Source organism: Haliotis cracherodii, unplaced genomic scaffold (genome assembly GCF_022045235.1).
Source record: "Haliotis cracherodii isolate W230 unplaced genomic scaffold, xgHalCrac1.p SCAF_7, whole genome shotgun sequence".
Lineage (NCBI taxonomy): Eukaryota > Metazoa > Mollusca > Gastropoda > Lepetellida > Haliotidae > Haliotis > Haliotis cracherodii.
The window spans coordinates 41386596-41404412 of NW_027266330.1; the positions used below are offsets into that span (position 1 = coordinate 41386596).

General features: G+C 41.4%; 1 protein-coding gene across 2 annotated transcripts in view; it reads right to left on the bottom strand.

Annotated features, from left to right (window-relative positions):
* Window positions 1–586: 586 nt before the first annotated feature.
* LOC139447148 (succinate--CoA ligase [ADP-forming] subunit beta, mitochondrial-like) overlaps window positions 587–17817 on the bottom strand; it is a 41130-nt gene continuing 23899 nt past the window's right edge. Inside the window, exons 8-13 of one of the 2 annotated variants that reach the window (XM_071228332.1) lie at window positions 12183–12325; window positions 10238–10358; window positions 5744–5832; window positions 4062–4132; window positions 3651–3667; window positions 587–786 (exon numbers count right to left, since the gene is read on the bottom strand). In XM_071228332.1, coding sequence (XP_071084433.1) covers window positions 3661–3667; window positions 4062–4132; window positions 5744–5832; window positions 10238–10358; window positions 12183–12325 — 431 coding nt within the window. In that variant the 3' untranslated portion in view covers window positions 587–786; window positions 3651–3660. Of the gene's footprint in view, window positions 3668–4061; window positions 4133–5743; window positions 5833–10237; window positions 10359–12182; window positions 12326–17817 lie in introns of both variants that reach the window. The other variant, XM_071228331.1, reaches the window with a different exon arrangement.

Sequence of the window (17817 nt, forward strand, 5' to 3'; positions counted from 1 at the left end):
GGGCCAGACAAACCAGTGGTTGACATTATGAGAAACGTCCCACATTCCATCAACCAGAACACTGACAACCCAATCAGTAACATGTCACAAGAAAAAAACAGTGACTGGGATCTTTCTCATCTGTGTCATAAGATGACAAAGTGTGTTTGTTTTGCTGTTGGAAAGAGTGAGTGAGTTGGATCCCAGGGTCAGAAGTTTTTGTTAAGAGTTTAACAATAAATGCCCTTATGTTGTATACCATTCCACTGGTGGATTTTCCCCAGACACCTTACATCGTAACAAAGGCCTTGGTCAAGTCACTTAGTGACTTAGGTATTATGTGCACCCCCCTTTTCAAAATTTCGGATCTGCCCCTACAGTATAATACACAACAGCTTGAGGTAGAGTATGTCTCAACTCACTTCCCACAAGTCCTGTGGTTGGAGTAACACCCCACTTTTAACAGTATTTCAGTTGTATCATGGCCAAGTCGATTCATAATCAAGGCACATCTGGGAATGTGGGGTTCAGGCCCCAGCCAAACAACTTTACTGTGAAACAATTTCCAGAACATAAATTGGAGGCACATAAAGACATAAATATGAAATTGAATAACATATTTTAATGGTGGCATGAAGATATCTCTGCAACAATCAGCACATGTATTTCTCTCTTTACACAGCATCTTGGAGTGGGATTCTGTACAGTCAGTATCTACAAGTCCTGCCAGCCATCAAGCTGCAAGGAGACACGGGATCACATGATCCACAACAGGACTGGAGGCTAGTCAGGGTTTCCTTTTTGAGCCTGGGGATAGTAAATAGTTGCAACAAAGACACTCATCAATTTTTTAAATGGTTAAATTCACTTTTCCACATTTCAAGGATCTTTCATTATTTCTGGAGTATCACCTTTTAAACAAGCCCTTATTCCATTACCTACTGCAATTGCCCTGGAAATATCATCAATGAGTAGGGCTGGGAAGAATCTAGTATTCTGGTACCCATGGCGCTCCTACCCAAACAGGGTACCTGCTTTGAACATTACATTGCGTGTTCTTGTGGAAATACTATGGTCAATATTTAATATTTCTTAGAAGTCCTGAATCAAAAATGATTCTTGTTGGTTGAATAAAGCATTAACAGCAAACAAATTAAATGTTTTACAAGTACACTGAGAAAAATAAAAACAAAAACAGAACAGTACAAAAGTTTCTATTATGTCATTATTTGTTTCCATTTTTCTATTTTCAAAAGATGACGGTCGATAAAGCCATGTGACTATGAGTCTCCCTTGGTAAGTATCTTGTTACCCATCCCAGCCCTACTGCACACAAAATACCAACTGTAACTGTTTCATCTGATGGTTTAGTAGTTAGATTTTGACAAACAAGAATAAGTGTGTTAGACACCTAGAGCAGGGTAAAGAATGTGTCAGTGAGTTGTTAAGACATAGACATGCAATGCGGGTTGATTGATGTAACACAGTCAGGTCTACTTCTCTTGTATTAATCATGTGCACAAAGTGAGTTCTTAGCAAACCATGGAGGGAATGTTGTTAGGTGTGTAAACAAAACTAATGTTTAGACCGGTGTGCAATTTCACTCACTAAAGCATGCCAAATGAAGTGGAAATGAAAGCTCATTACAGAGAGAGGAACAAATATTGCACGGAAGTAAAAACTATTTCATACATGCTCATCATTTCCACTCACTGACAAAGGTCAATGTTGTAGACAGCGGTACCAACATACCAGGTATACATTGTGAAAGTGGAAAACCTGACAATGCCCAGTGAAAGATATTCATACCAAAGGTTGTTGTGCAAGAGGGCATGAAAACTATTTGTGACAAGCATGTGGCATTTATTCAGCATTTATTCAGCATGCTTTATATTGTTAGCTATTTCTGCATCATCGATCCGCTACCTGTTAAAATAGTGGCAGTAATGTTGAGGTTGCAATGACAATACAGTGGAATCTGTTTAATCCAGATCTCGGTAAATACACAGGACTCTGGAATCCAGACTGAAACTGTAGAACAAAGGACCAAGTTTTCGCACATATCCCTCACATGTCCAGTAAGCTGATCACAACATAGACTGATCGCGATAATGGTAGTCGGCTCAGCTGTAACATACCTTATATTACCGGCTACTAGGGCTGCAACGAATACACTGTGAGGTGCATACGATTTGTATCATGAATAAAGGGTAAAGAATACAAATATTTATTCACGAATACAATAGCAGGTCAGCAGTTCATGTATTATTTTATGATAGTCAGTGAAACAATAACAAAATAAATTATGTGACATAGTTTGTTAATTATTAATTTATTATACATTTATATACTTCACTTATCCAGGTACTAGTATCTGCTAAAATGCGACAATGACCAGTGACTACAATACTGTCAAATTAAATATAAAAGAGTGTTGTCTTTGAAGAAATCTATGTATATGTTAATATGTTCTTATGGATATTTTAAAGGTCAGGGTATGTAAATGCACATGACTGCATATTCATTAGTATTCAATTCTAGAGACCATGAATAACGAATTCAATTCATGAATGTATACAGTTCGATTCACTGAATACACGAGTGAATCGTAACAGCCCTACTGGATACAATAGAGTTGATTGAATAAAGATGCATAGGTCAAAAAGTTTATTCAGAATTCCATTCACAGAACTATCAAAGAGCATAAAGAGTTACATTTCATGAGGATTGATAGAAAATGTTACTGTCAAGATGAAGTTTGTTTTAATTAAAGTGTTTACTTTTCTCACAAATATCCTTTTGACAGATTCCACTGAAGTTATCTCAGCTACCAACACTAAATTCAATGCTATTTCTTTCCTCTGATGGGGGCATAAGTGGCCCAGTCATCTAAGGTGCTGCGATTCACTGTGCAGAGTTGCGTCCCTTGGGCATGCCAGAAACCTATGATCGAGGGTTCGAATTATGATTATGTTTCTAGGTTTGTCAGCACCATACCCGTGTTTGTGGGTTTCACTGGAGCCAGCCTCCCACATTAAGCTGACACGCCATGACATAACTGGAATACTGTTAAAAGCGGCGTTAAACCCAACTCACTCACTCTTTCCTCTGTTACTGTGACAAACAAGATATAATTAGTACATAGAGCAGATACAATATAATGATTATCCATCATTCTAACCCAGAAAATATAGTGAACACAACACACTGTGAAGTTTTCATGTTTGCTCATTAGAGGCAATGACTTGAGAAGTGAAAAAAAACCAGCAAATGGGAAACAAAACACATCGCTACTAGACAGTGGATGGAAGTTGGAGGTCAATGTCTACAATGGACTAAGAGCCAGGATATATTCCTGGTCAGTCACTTGAATAACATTCAATAATTCCTAAAGAGCATATGTGAGAGTTGTTAAATCCTGGCCTTTGCACCTGATGATATTAAACAATATATTAAGGCATGCAGCTGGTAATATACTACAACCCCCAGGTCAGATATCTCCCAGTGACTAGCCAGTGTAGAGAGGGCTATGGATGTAAGAAGCAGACTGACAAGGAATACAGCTAGTCTGAGAGAGGGAGGGTGATCTGTGACAGGGACATGGTTAGACTGCTGTGGCTTACACCTACACAGGCAGCTGTATACTCATCTCACCCCACCAGCAAACTTACCCAAGCTCTGCTACAACCTGAAATAACCAACACTGCTGTGTCACTCCATGCACTCATACGACAGTGTAAACAATACATAGTTCACATCCAGCTCTCACTGACCAGACAGTCCATATGTGGGATAACACTGCAGGTACCACTTAATGTTGACATGGCTACACAAATGTCTTCAATTTTCAGCTTCCTACAGTGTTCTTTTCAAAATTTAGCAACTTGGCCTGTTGATCTGAAAGCCTGTGTCTACAGCCTTGGCTCACATGTCCCGATTCAGCACTTACTGTCAGAGAGTTAACACTTGCCACCAGGAACCCATACTGTAAGGCTGGTGTGTGCGCTTAAATCTACAGTCTGTTCAAATAAACAACTTTCAGAACATTTCACAGAAACAGTACATTACTGAGGGCTATTTACAGTGGTAGTTCAAACTTGACATGTATGTCAGCTTCTCTTGCAAGGGTCACAATTGTTGATAGCTTTACAACCTGAAAAAGATGTAAAATGTTTGGTAATAATCCTTACAATTACTCTACCATATTGCTTTGCCTAAGGAGGCATAGAAATGCAAATACAAATTAATTTGGACTGAAACATACTTGAAAAGACAGCAATATTTAAATGGATAAAGCCACAAGGCTCTGCACCTCTCCTGACTTTTTCTTGAATATCATATTAGATCAGGAAGGTCACACAACAGTAAAGAAGGATAAGAAAACAAATTAACAGAATTCTCCATACAACAGACATCCACAGTGTGTTCATCAAATTGATAATGATACATAGATAACTGGCTGGATCTCATTAAAAAAGATCTTAGTGCTCACTACCGATAAACAAAGATCTGACGACATCCCATCACAGGTCATATCTGAACGACTTTTCGTCTGACAAATCAAAATGTCATTGACGAGATTGGGAAAGAGACGGTCGGAATGTGTTTCCTATTCATTCAACCTAGAAAGGGTTTTCACAGGGTACTCCAAACGACAGTTTGGGGCTGCACAATGGATTCCGTCAAAATTATTGCTTTAATGAGATAAACATTTAAAACGGAAGAGACTTCCCATAGCCTATTAGACATTCCAGCATTGAGTTTTAAAATTTCTAATTGAAAACCTTATCAAAATAGGTTTCAAAGTGTAGTTGCCAGTTTGAAACTACGGTCATTAATAGAGAAAGCTGCCTTTGATTGGCTAATATTGAACTCTTATAAGTCATTTCATAGGTCGGCCAAAGTTCACAAAAGGTCATTCTGACAGGACCTGTAATGGGATGACCTCAGATCAATGTGTAGCAGTAGCGAGCACTAAGATGTTTTAATGACATTGATAACAGGCTATGCAAAGAGCCAAAATTACATGTTGACCTTGACTACCATGGCACTATTGGCAACCACAGCAGTGCATAACAATCAAAGGTTGAAGTTATATCATGATACAGTACTATCATGATACAGTACTATCATGATACTGTAATATCATGATACAGTACTACCATGATACAGTAATATCATGATACTGTAAAACATGTTATTATTAGCAATACCCCTAAATTACCATGTATCAAATTTCATAACATCCACAGAAATTACTTAAATGTTTAAAATCAGATGATAATTCATAATATTATTTTTCCACTTTAATATCATGAACAAATCTAAAGTCTGTAATTGTACAAAACCTCTTCATACACTTTCTACACCTTGGTTTTTGTGGTTCATAAGATGACTTTTTAAACTTAAATTTTCTCAATCTTTTTGAAAAATAGGGAGTCATTATAGCTTCTCAGAAGATGTTCAAACACAGCACTCCATTCAAGTATATTTTAACCCTGGTTTAGAATATGTTCCCGCCATCTCTGTTCTGGGGTTCATTCAATGATAGTCCATGTCTTGGCAGTTTTATACACATATGATCAAACATATAACATTATCTAAAGCATGTTACAGTTGGCAAGATATGGTCCTAATTCATGAAACAGTTTAGGACAGAGCAAAGGTTCAGTTTATAGTACAGGTTGCAGCAGTATTGATACCCCCTCACCCTGGGAAGAAGTCTTTTTTTATCAGCAGTATAGTACAAGCAATAGTGTCTCACCATTCTAGCTGCCTCATCGAGATTATCACAGGCTAAGATCTTCATTTGACTGGCTGCAATGATAGCTTTTGCATCTTCATTTCTTGTTCCTAGGAAAAAAACACAGAAATACACAAATCATGAAGTAGGTTTTGGAAAGAGGTCCATGACAAAAGGCAGTAAATATTCTCAGATTAACAATAGTCCTAGTTTTGCAAAGGATGAATGTATCCCACTGACTTATTCCAAGACAAATAAAGAGAAGAAGGCTCCAATAGTTTTAGTAAAATCTAAATATTTTTTACATTTGTATACTTATCCTACATTACTCCTTAATGCATTTACTGCTGTTTTCTGACAGGGAGATGAACTGTGTGAGATCCAGCTGCTAGAGAAAAGTTGTTCCAACCAGAAGATGCAGCACCCTCGCAGTGTCGTTACATGACCCAGAAGTCATGACGTCACATCAAAACACAACTGCTTTAAACACAACATCTGAAACTTGGTTGGTTGGTTTGTTGTTGTTTAACGCTGCACTCAGCAATATTCCAGCTATATGACAACGGTCTGTAAATAATCGAGTCTGGACAATCCAGTGATTTATATCATGAGCATCAATCCACTCAATTGGAATCGATGACATGCATCAACCAAGTCAGCGAGCCTGACCTCCTGATCCCGTTAGCTGCCTCTTACAACAAGCATAGTCGCCTTTTACAGCAAGCATAGCGAGGGGAGGACACTTAGACGTCGTTGTCATCGATCCCAATTGCATGGATGGATGCTCATGATATCATTTAAAGCTTGTAGGATGTGAGCCCGGAGCAACAGGGAAATAGTATTCTGGCTGACCTCTGACTGTGATGAGGGAGAGGTTGGCAGGAAAAAGCATTTCCTAGACTTGCGGCAGCCTTCTGAATGTCGTAGGAAAACCCTCAATGCTTGCACCAGGCATAACCAAAGCTCCGTTCTGCCTCTGCCTTGACAAGAGGGGGGAGGGGGGTGGTAAACTATCTATCAGGCTGTCCTGGGAGTAGATTCTTATCAATGAAGTCCCAGCACAGTCCAAGACACACAACGCCATGAGTACCGGGTTCAAACCGGAAACCTTGGAGACGTGAAGCTCACTGACCCGTGCAGCGGTAGTCAGAGCCAGTAGGAACACTGTCATCTTCATAAGGTCATAGAAGGAAGATGAGTGGTTCAAAGGAAGCTGTCTGAAGAACCAGTAAAACCATGTAAAGATCCCACGCAGTCGATCTGAACTTGGCTTACTGATCTTTAAAACGAAACGAGTGCAGGGAGGCTTGGATTTCAGGGATTTTCATCATTCTCTGAATGACTGAGATGGCATGCAATGGCGACCAGGTATGTAGAGATGGTAGAGCTTTTCAACCAACACACGCAAATAAAGGAAAAACGCAGCCAGAAACTGTGGTGATGCTGTCAACGGATCCTGGTGTTTTGTCTGAGCAGAGGGCCTGGAAGGAGCACCCTTTGTCGACATACAGTCCCTGTGTAGACCGACAATAGATTAATGCAATAGTCTTGTCCGTTCAAGCTGAGCAGCCCTTGGCATTCAGCCGAAGCGCCAGGTGTGCATACGAAACCAGGCAGGGTTTGGGTGTGGCAATCTGCTGTGTGGGTGTAACAAGTGGTCGAGCCACACCTGAAGGTCTAGGGGATTGCCTCTGGCAAGGGCTCGGAGGACAAGAAACCAGTACCTCGCCGGCTACCAGGGTGCAACCAAAATCATTGGTTGAGGGGCCTGGAACATATGAAGAACTCTGGGAAGGAGAGCCGGAGGCTGGAAAAGGGTATGCGGATAAACCTCCCCAGGGAACGCTGAGGGCCTTGACTGCCATAGCTGACGGATCCGGCACCGGTGAGATGTAGGATGTCCGCTGGCAGTTCTGGGATGTGGTGCACAGATCGATATTGGGGGAGATGTGTGAGTGAGTTGGGTTTAACACCGCTTTTAACAATATTCCAGTTATATCACAGCATGTCAGCTTAATGTGGGAGGAAATCCCAAAGTGATGCAGGTCTCTTTGGTGAAACCCACGAGCCAGGGTATGGTGCTGACAAACCTAGAAACATAATCAGGGTGAACCGGGTTTCAAACCCACAATCATAGGTTGGGACGACTGGGCCACCCGTGGCCCCTTTGGGTAGATGATCTTTTGGCAGATCAAGGTCAAAACGTCTGAGGTGCTACCACCCGAGGGAGCCACCATGTCCGGCCTGGACAGAGCAATCAACCTGGTAAGTGTTGAACGAGAAATCTCAGGATATTTCAGAGGTGATCCTGCCAATGTGTTATCGCTAGTATGAACATCCACAACTCTAGGTTGTTGATGCGCCAAGTGCACTTTGCCCCGGACCACAGCCCTGATGCCATCTGGTGTTCTAGAAATGTCTACGACTAGGTGTGACGATGGGGACAGCTCTGTTTAGGAGACACTTCTTAAGACATTTGACTCTACCGTCCACAAACTGAGGTGAGTCCAGAGATGAAGCAGTGGCATGATGGATATGAATGGTTTTGCCATCTGATGTCGGGTGCCAGGAACTGTAGGATCTGGTGTAAGTGCAATCATCCCCAGTTCGTCAGGTGCCATTAGTCAAGTTTAATTGGCTGCTGAAGAGCGGGCAGCAGATTGTAAAGTTGAAAAAGTCAACTGCAGGAGGGTTTCTGAATGTGTTGTGCCTTGACGATAATACTGTTTGCTGAGGCATGACTAACTGTCGTGGGAAGATTAAAGATTGTATTCAGTAGATAAAGCTGACTGAAAATATATAAATCTTTGGTCTGAAAGATCGTACCATAGGAAGGTGGTGATCATTTCGATCCCCTGGACGTCCTTCAAGGGCTCCAGTTCTTATATTGAGGTGATGATGAAGGGAGGTGCCTCGTTACGATGCGTGTTGGCATCGGAAGTCTACTGAAGTAAGTGACTCAGTCACATTGAGGTGGTTGCAGCACTACGTACAAGTAAGCATGCAAAGCAATCTGTACAAATACACTGCACGGCAGGCATTAGGTCAGTAGACCTAATTCTAGTAAAGCCGGGTATGATTACAGTCAGCGGGTTCTTGACATGTGACATTTAAATCACCCTGCACAGAAACCTAGAATCCCACATTTTGCAGGCGAAGAGGTTCTAGCTCTACACAAGGACAATCCACTGTGAATTCTGTGTTGGACAGACAAGTGTTGTCTTACAAGTTCTGTGTAGAATTTGTGACATGGCCGGTGTAGGAGCATGTTGATCTCCATGATATTTGTAACGTCTTGTCATGTCTCGGGTATGATGATCCTGAGAGATGGGTACCCAATAGCATATGACAACTCAGGCAAATGTGAACTTGATTGTGAATTTGTGATGATCTGCAAGTTTTCTATGGGAAAACATTTGGTTTTGTATGACCTAAAAGCTAAAACTTTGAATGTCTTTACTTCAAAGGTGGGTATTTGTGACATGTTCACCGGCTTTTGACTTTTTGATGACCAGAAAGCAAGTTTAATAAAACCTGTTTTCTTCCCTTCCTTGAGGCACTATCTCTATAGCTGCCTCTTCTACCAGATATGTTACCTCAAGACAAAGAGCCTCTTGGTAAGTTTCTCCAAAGCTGTGGAACATTAAGAATTACACACTGATAGGAGTGTCCATGGCTGGAGTAGGGGGTTATGGCCGACTTCCCAGGGCTGCTCATTCAGCCCTAGCCCAAACAAAAAGACTGATTCCCATTTACCACATCTTCCCAAGGCAAGGGTGTTAACTGTCTATAAAAGTCCAGTTTCCACCCTTGCCAAACTAGGCTAGAATTATGGAGTATATTTGGCTTATGCATTGTCCAATCCAAATTGCGTAGTGAAATTGACATCTAGTTCGTAAACTGACGTGCAGATTTCCGATTGCAGGATTTGCAAAGCACGTGAACCGCCAACGCGGCGTCAACAGATATTATCCAAGTCTTTTCATGCTTTTAATCAAAGTGTTCACGTGATTAGATGCAATTCGCGAAGTCAGACCCATTTTATTACAACATAGATTTTGATTTAAATCAGACAGTCTTGACTTGGTGCTGCCTTTTTGTTTGAAGCAAATGCAAGTGATATGAGAGGTGGAATCTGATTGGTCAGTAGGAGAGTGAGTGAGTGAGTGAATATGGTTTTACGCCGCTTTTAGCAATATTCCGGCAATACACCAGAAATGGGCTTCACACATTGTACCCATGTCGGGAATCGAATCCGGGTCTTCGGCGTGACAAGCGGTCAGTAGGAGAGACATAGATGGGCCATAACTCATAACTGCCACTGGTGCCAATTATGAGTTATGCTACGATCATGCCCAGAAATTCACTGCTACTGCCATTATGTTTTTTCTTAATCTTTTCATTGATATCACTGTTAATACAGGTCTGTCACAAGGAAAGAATTTAAGATTTCAAATGTTGGAATAAGTCTCCCCAGAGAAGAATTATATGAAACTTACACCGTGAGACTCTCACCTTGTAATCTGACAACTATTGGTATTTTCAGTTGTAGTTCTGCTGCAGCTGCTACAATGCCCTGAGCAATTATATCACATCTCATGATACCACCAAAAATATTCACCAAAATCGCATGAACCTGCCAAGAAGAAAAACAGAGTGCATCAAGTTTGGAATACTCTTCTATAATAAAATTGTCGTCTTATACACAGGGTTGAGTATTTCATGGGGTATTTCTGCAACACAAAGACATTACTGGGCACGGAACACCGGAAATACCATGTCAACATATCTGTACTGAAATACTCAAATTAATGATGTAATTACACTGTCTGGTTGTAGAAAGAGTTCATAATATATCTGGACTTATGTTGGTAATCTACTTTATTAATTTTATTCAACATTTCATTCAATATTGTTTCAATTCATTTCGGCAAAATCGTATGTGAAGTGATCGGAAGATCGCAGAACTCACAGTTATTTACAGCAACCACGGTCATGTTACCGCTACTGACGCCTTGAAACGAACTTAAGTGGATAGAGAATGGATATACATATCGTAAATACCATACTTTGACTCGCAGTCAGTCATACTTGTTGTAGTTTGACTATTATATGTCAACATTAAGTTTTCGCAATCGTCGGCGCATGGACGGTGATTGGTCAAATTCTTCCATTCGAAAACATATCCGGCAATGGCAATCAGCTGAACCAAAGTGCTACGCTTATGATTATTAATTTCTTTCATATATATACAGCAAAGCTGCAACTACACATGATATTGGAATAAATAATTCCTGATAAAATAATAGTTTCAGATACAATTCTTCTGCTCATTGTATCAAAATTCTTTAAAGTTATATTATCCGAGAAAAGTGTGTACAGCTGAATGCTACTTCTGGCTTGGTTTACGAGACAAGACGCACAATAATCTTAATCTCTGCATATAAAACAATGCCAATCAGAACAGGAAATACAATTTAATCGGCTAATCATTATGTTTAGTGATGTTTTATGTCAAATTTCAAAAATGTATTGACCAAGTTTAACTGACATAATCTGTTCCGTTTCCCTGAATTCGCTGAAGGGCTATGATTTAAAAAAAATTCTGCGGAAGACAAACACATTTTTATTGCAAACGTAGAGATTTTGTATGCACTAGTGATGTGCTTTATTCCGATTTGCTTTATAGCCAGGGTATATAAATTAGCATCGATTACCCACTTATTTTATGAGACAAATAACCTCTGTGTATGAAACATTGTCCCTCATACAGTACACAAATATCATTGAATTTGTATTTGAATACCATCATCATGTCTAGTGATGTTGTATCCAAAATTTATTATTTTTATTGGCCAAATTTGCAAACAGCAAAGCAAGCACACAAACTCCTATTGCCGCCATGACCATAACACACGAGATGCGCAGTAAAGCAGTTCACATGAAAAGTGAGTGAGTGAGTAAGGCTTTACGCCGCTTTTAGCAATATTCCAGCAATATCACGGCGGTGGACACCAGAAATGGGCTTCACACATTGTACCCATGTCGGAAATCGAACCCGGGTCTTCGGCGTGACGAGCGAACGCTTTAACCACTAGGCTACCCGTCCACCCGCACATGAAAAGGGAAGTAACTGCATGTTATATTGGATCGCATTGTTTTTAAGTATTGTAGCATTTCACAGTTGAGGTCGTGTGTTCGAGATGCGGAACATTTAAGGATTTTTTCTTTGAAAATGTTGAAAATGGAAATAAAAACGAAACGTGAAGCGGACTTTATGATCATGCCTGAGAACCAAGAATATATATTTTTTAGCCCTATATAGTTCCAATAATGAATATGTTGATAATAGAGAATGAAACATCTTTAAATTAAGCACTTATAAGAAATTGCACAGAGGGTCAACCATGCCAAATACCTTGAAAATAAAACCAGATCAAAAGTTTGTATTAACCCTTACCTTTGGGTCTGATGTGATGAGTCTAAATGCTTCCGTCACCTGCTGTGAGGTGGCACCACCACCGACATCAAGGAAGTTGGCTGGAGTGCCTCCATGCAACTTGATAATATCCATTGTGGCCATGGCCAGACCAGCACCATTCACTGCCAAACAAGACATTGCTTTATAGCTGAAAATATGATTTACCCACTATGTCGATACCAGATCAGAAGATCACCGACTGAACTTTTGACGAGTTTAATTTATGCATATTGTAACCCAGGATGAGACCTGGATCCGTCACTTTGCTCAAGTGTCAAACTTCAGAACAAGCCTTGGAAACAATTGGCCTCACCCCTACCACAGAAGTACAAGCAGGTAGCATCAGTTGCCAAAGTTATGGAGTAAAGGGATAATCATGAATGACTATCAATAGAACTTTCATTTGAGAGAAGCTATGGAGGTAAAGCTCTGGTCATATGTCACAAGTGGCATTGACGGCAGTTGCAGATTGTGGCTTTGAATTACTTCCCCACTAATCCTCTCGACAGAGGGTTGATAGCATGTCCTTGCACTCTGATGGTGTCGAAAGTTGCACACAATATCAATAACTCGACTGTCTGGTCCAAATTACAGGAATTTGGATATTCATACTTATCCTGACATAACACATTGCAATTTCCTTGTTCACTTTGATCATATAACACAGAAAACCCCAAACAGGATTCTTCTACCTGAGCTATCAGTCACTATTCCCTCATTATCTTCTCATCAGCAATCAGCTTGATGATATCCAGACTGGGGACAGACGGGCAGGCCAAAATACTTGTTGTGTCAGGGTGAGTATACTAATATCAAGAATATACAAATTCATGTAAATTATTTCTTATCCAACAAGCTTTAACAAATTTTTCTTCGGCACCAGGAAGATGCGGCTGTGAAATCCCGGAGTAAGACCTTTTGGAGACAGGAGCTCCAAAGGCCCCTTGTCCAAATGGACCCAAATGTTGTCCTGTAAGAACTCCAAGTGCACATCTAAGTACGGTAGTTGAAGGGGCCATAGCGTGAGAGGCGGTTGTGCAATTAAGGTTAACTGGCACCCGTGACAAAGAGTCGGAATAACCCAGTGGTCTGATAGGAGTTGACCTCAATCTCTCCAGAACCGCTGTCAGGAGAGTTGTGAGGAAGGACGACCAGTGGTGGGGAAGTTAGTGTAGGATCCAAACAGTATTGAAATTAGAGTTCTTAGCTCTTAAATCATGGGCTTTCACTGAGCAATTCCGTGATTGTCTCTAATATGCACTTAACTTCACCGTCTACAGCGACAACAATCCCCTAACATATGTACTCACAAAAGCCAAACTTGATGGAACAAAACATAGATGGGCAGCTGAAATAGCAGACTACAAATTCACCATAAAGTACATGCCTGAGAAACAGAACAGCAACGCTGATGGACAAAGTAGGATGCCACTAGACTTTCATGAATAAATGTCACATTGTACAGAAGAAGTAAGTCATAACATTATAGGAGCCTCCATTCAGACAGTTCAGGCCAGAGATTCTAATGAGATAGTATGGATATCTGCAATCACAGACAATTGCAGTGGCCTGACAGAACTTGATCTACCAACTGACAATTCGAGATCTTTCCAGCATTTCACGCCAAGAGACATTCGACAAGCTCAGAAAAATGATCAAGCTATCTACCCGATCCTACAACTACTGCAATGGAAAGAGAGTAAGAGAAAGGTGCATGATTTGGTACTTGACAAAGAGAAACCTGAGCTCAAGTGTTTATTCAGAGAATTCAGCAAATTGTTCTTTAACAGGGAAGGTATACAGTGTCATGCAAAGAGCCCCACTGGTACCAATCACGACAACACCTCCATTTGAAACGGTATCCATAGATTTTGTACATCTTGAAAAAAGTTCTGGTGGATTTGAATACATATTGGTAATATCTGACCATTTTACAAGAATTGTTTAAACTTACCCTACATGGAATAAATCTGGAAAAATTGCAGCTGAGAAAATATCCAACTACTTTGTACTACGTTTTGGCTTTCCACAGAAACTGCACCATGACCAAGGCAAAGAATTTGAAAATAACTGTTTCATCATACATGTATTCAGAAATACTGTAGAATGACTTGGTCACGCACCACTCCACATCATCCTCAGGGGAATGAACATTGTTAGGAATGCTTTGGACACTTCCTCAAGAAATGAAGAGAGTGGCTGCTCCTAACCATTAGATGTAGCAACACTAGCCATCGAAACACAAAAGGAGCCCCTCGGTGAAGAATGCACAAGCTTGGAAATCCTGTTAGGAGATGACGAACAGGATCTTGAATGCCGAGTCCAAGGCACAATCAACCCGAGATGCCTGATGAGGTGTGACGGATGTATGGGAGTACCCTGAGGGGACAAGAGTGGTAAATGTCATACCGAACTGACATCCTGAGGAGAGTTCAACAGGGATGAGCTGACCCAAGGTGAGTATAACTAAGGAAGAGTCTGTGACGGCTGAGCCTGAGATCAAGAGGGAACAGGTGGTGCCTGAGGAGGCAATGGTGGCGTACCGAACATCCAAGGCTGATAACCCTGTAGTTGCGCCTGTAAATGCGATGCCTGAGAAAGTGGAGCCTATGGATACGATGCCTGTAGCTTGGAGAAATGCTTTAGGAAGCGCCTGCACCACATGAGGAGGATCCAGGAGAGGAGCCGGAAAGGAAGGCGGCAACTGGATAGCACAGTTAAATACGTCTGAGAAGCTGCCTTTGTCTGATGAGGCGTCTGAAGGTTCCAGGTCGACTGACACAATGGAACATGAGGTTGGGTTTGCCAATAGGCATCAGTGGAAGTTGACAGTAGGCTGGGAGAGGTCACAGCCGAAGTGCCACAAGTAGTTATGAGAGGCACCATCACAGTATCCGTCGGACAAGTTCCGTAGCAAACAGACAGGAGGGGTGATGACCTTGTGAGAGCTGATGAACCAGGTGAGGTAGCCCCCAGGTCGGATCCAGCTGATGATGAGCCCGTATGTGTTGCTGATGTGGTGGAGGTGACTGTCGCAGGCCTACTAGAGGAGTTTGAAGTCTGGCGGGAAAAGAAACCTGTCGGAGGGTAAGTAGACGTAAATGTCACATATTTATTGATAAGGAACGGCTTGGGACCCATAGATAAATGTATATAGTAAGATATTCAATTCAAACCGAAATGACACACAAATCCAATCGCAAATAGGGAGTGGAAGCAAACACATCAATTCACTACGGGTGATGAAGGAAAAGTGATAAGAAGTACAGGAACATGTTGGGAGCGAGGTGGTCGGAGGATGTGTTCCAGTGATTATTGTTTTCACAATTTTCTACAGTCATATGATCGAAGCAAGAAGGAATTTTACAAACTGTTGTGGAGGGATTAGTTAAAAATAACATTTTCACAAGGAAAAAGATCTCCGTCAGTCCTCTACTACACATGTCTATCAATGACCTACAGACATACCAATACACCCGACATTGCAGTTCATAGCGATCTCCGTCAGTCCTCTACTACACATGTCTATCAATGACCTACAGACATACCAATACACCCGACATTGCAGTTCATAGCGATTTCCGTCAGTCCTCTACTACACATGTCTATCAATGACCTACAGACATACCAATACACCCGACATTGCAGTTCATAGCGATCTCCGTCAGTCCTCTACTACACGTCTATCAATGATCTACAGACATACCAATACACCCGACATTGCAGTTCATAGCGATCTCCGTCAGTCCTCTACTACACATGTCTATCAATGACCTACAGACATACCAATACACCCGACATTGCAGTTCATAGCGATCTCCGTCAGTCCTCTACTACACATGTCTATCAATGATCTACAGACATACCAATACACCCGACATTGCAGTTCATAGCGATCTCCGTCAGTCCTCTACTACACATGTCTATCAATGATCTACAGACATACCAATACACCCGACATTGCAGTTCATAGCGATTTTTGTCAGTCCTCTCTACACATGTCTATCAATGATCTACAGACATACCAATACACCCGACATTGCAGTTCATAGCGATCTCCGTCAGTCCTCTACTACACATGTCTATCAATGATCTACAGACATACCAATACACCCGACATTGCAGTTCATAGCGATCTCCGTCAGTCCTCTACTACACATGTCTATCAATGACCTACAGACATACCAATACACCCGACATTGCAGTTCATAGCGATCTCCGTCAGTCCTCTGCTACACATGTCTATCAATGACCTACAGACATACCAATACACCCGACATTGCAGTTCATAGCGATCTCCGTCAGTCCTCTACTACACATGTCTATCAATGATCTACAGACATACCAATACACCCGACATTGCAGTTCATAGCGATCTCCGTCAGTCCTCTACTACACATGTCTATCAATGACCTACAGACATACCAATACACCCGACATTGCAGTTCATAGCGATCTCCGTCAGTCCTCTACTACACACGTCTATCAATGACCAACAGACATACCAATACACCCGACATTGCAGTTCATAGCGATTTCTGTCAGTCCTCTACTACACATGTCTATCAATGACCTACAGACATACCAATACACCCGACATTGCAGTTCATAGCGATTTCTGTCAGTCCTCTACTACACATGTCTATCAATGACCTAGACATACCAATACACCCGACATTGCAGTTCATAGCGATCTCCGTCAGTCCTCTACTACACATGTCTATCAATGACCTACAGACATACCAATACACCCGACATTGCAGTTCATAGCGATCTCCGTCAGTCCTCTACTACACATGTCTATCAATGATCTACAGACATACCAATACACCCGACATTGCAGTTCATAGCGATCTCCGTCAGTCCTCTACTACACATGTCTATCAATGACCTACAGACATACCAATACACCCGACATTGCAGTTCATAGCGATCTCCGTCAGTCCTCTGCTACACATGTCTATCAATGACCTACAGACATACCAATACACCCGACATTGCAGTTCATAGCGATCTCCGTCAGTCCTCTACTACACATGTCTATCAATGATCTACAGACATACCAATACACCCGACATTGCAGTTCATAGCGATTTCTGTCAGTCCTCTGCTACACATGTCTATCAATGATCTACAGACATACCAATACACCCGACATTGCAGTTCATAGCGATCTCCGTCAGTCCTCTACTACACATGTCTATCAATGACCTACAGACATACCAATACACCCGACATTGCAGTTCATAGCGATCTCCGTCAGTCCTCTACTACACACGTCTATCAATGACCAACAGACATACCAATACACCCGACATTGCAGTTCATAGCGATTTCTGTCAGTCCTCTACTACACATGTCTATCAATGACCTACAGACATACCAATACACCCGACATTGCAGTTCATAGCGATTTCTGTCAGTCCTCTACTACACATGTCTATCAATGACCTACAGACATACCAATACACCCGACATTGCAGTTCATAGCGATCTCCGTCAGTCCTCTACTACACATGTCTATCAATGACCTACAGACATACCAATACACCCGACATTGCAGTTCATAGCGATCTCCGTCAGTCCTCTACTACACATGTCTATCAATGATCTA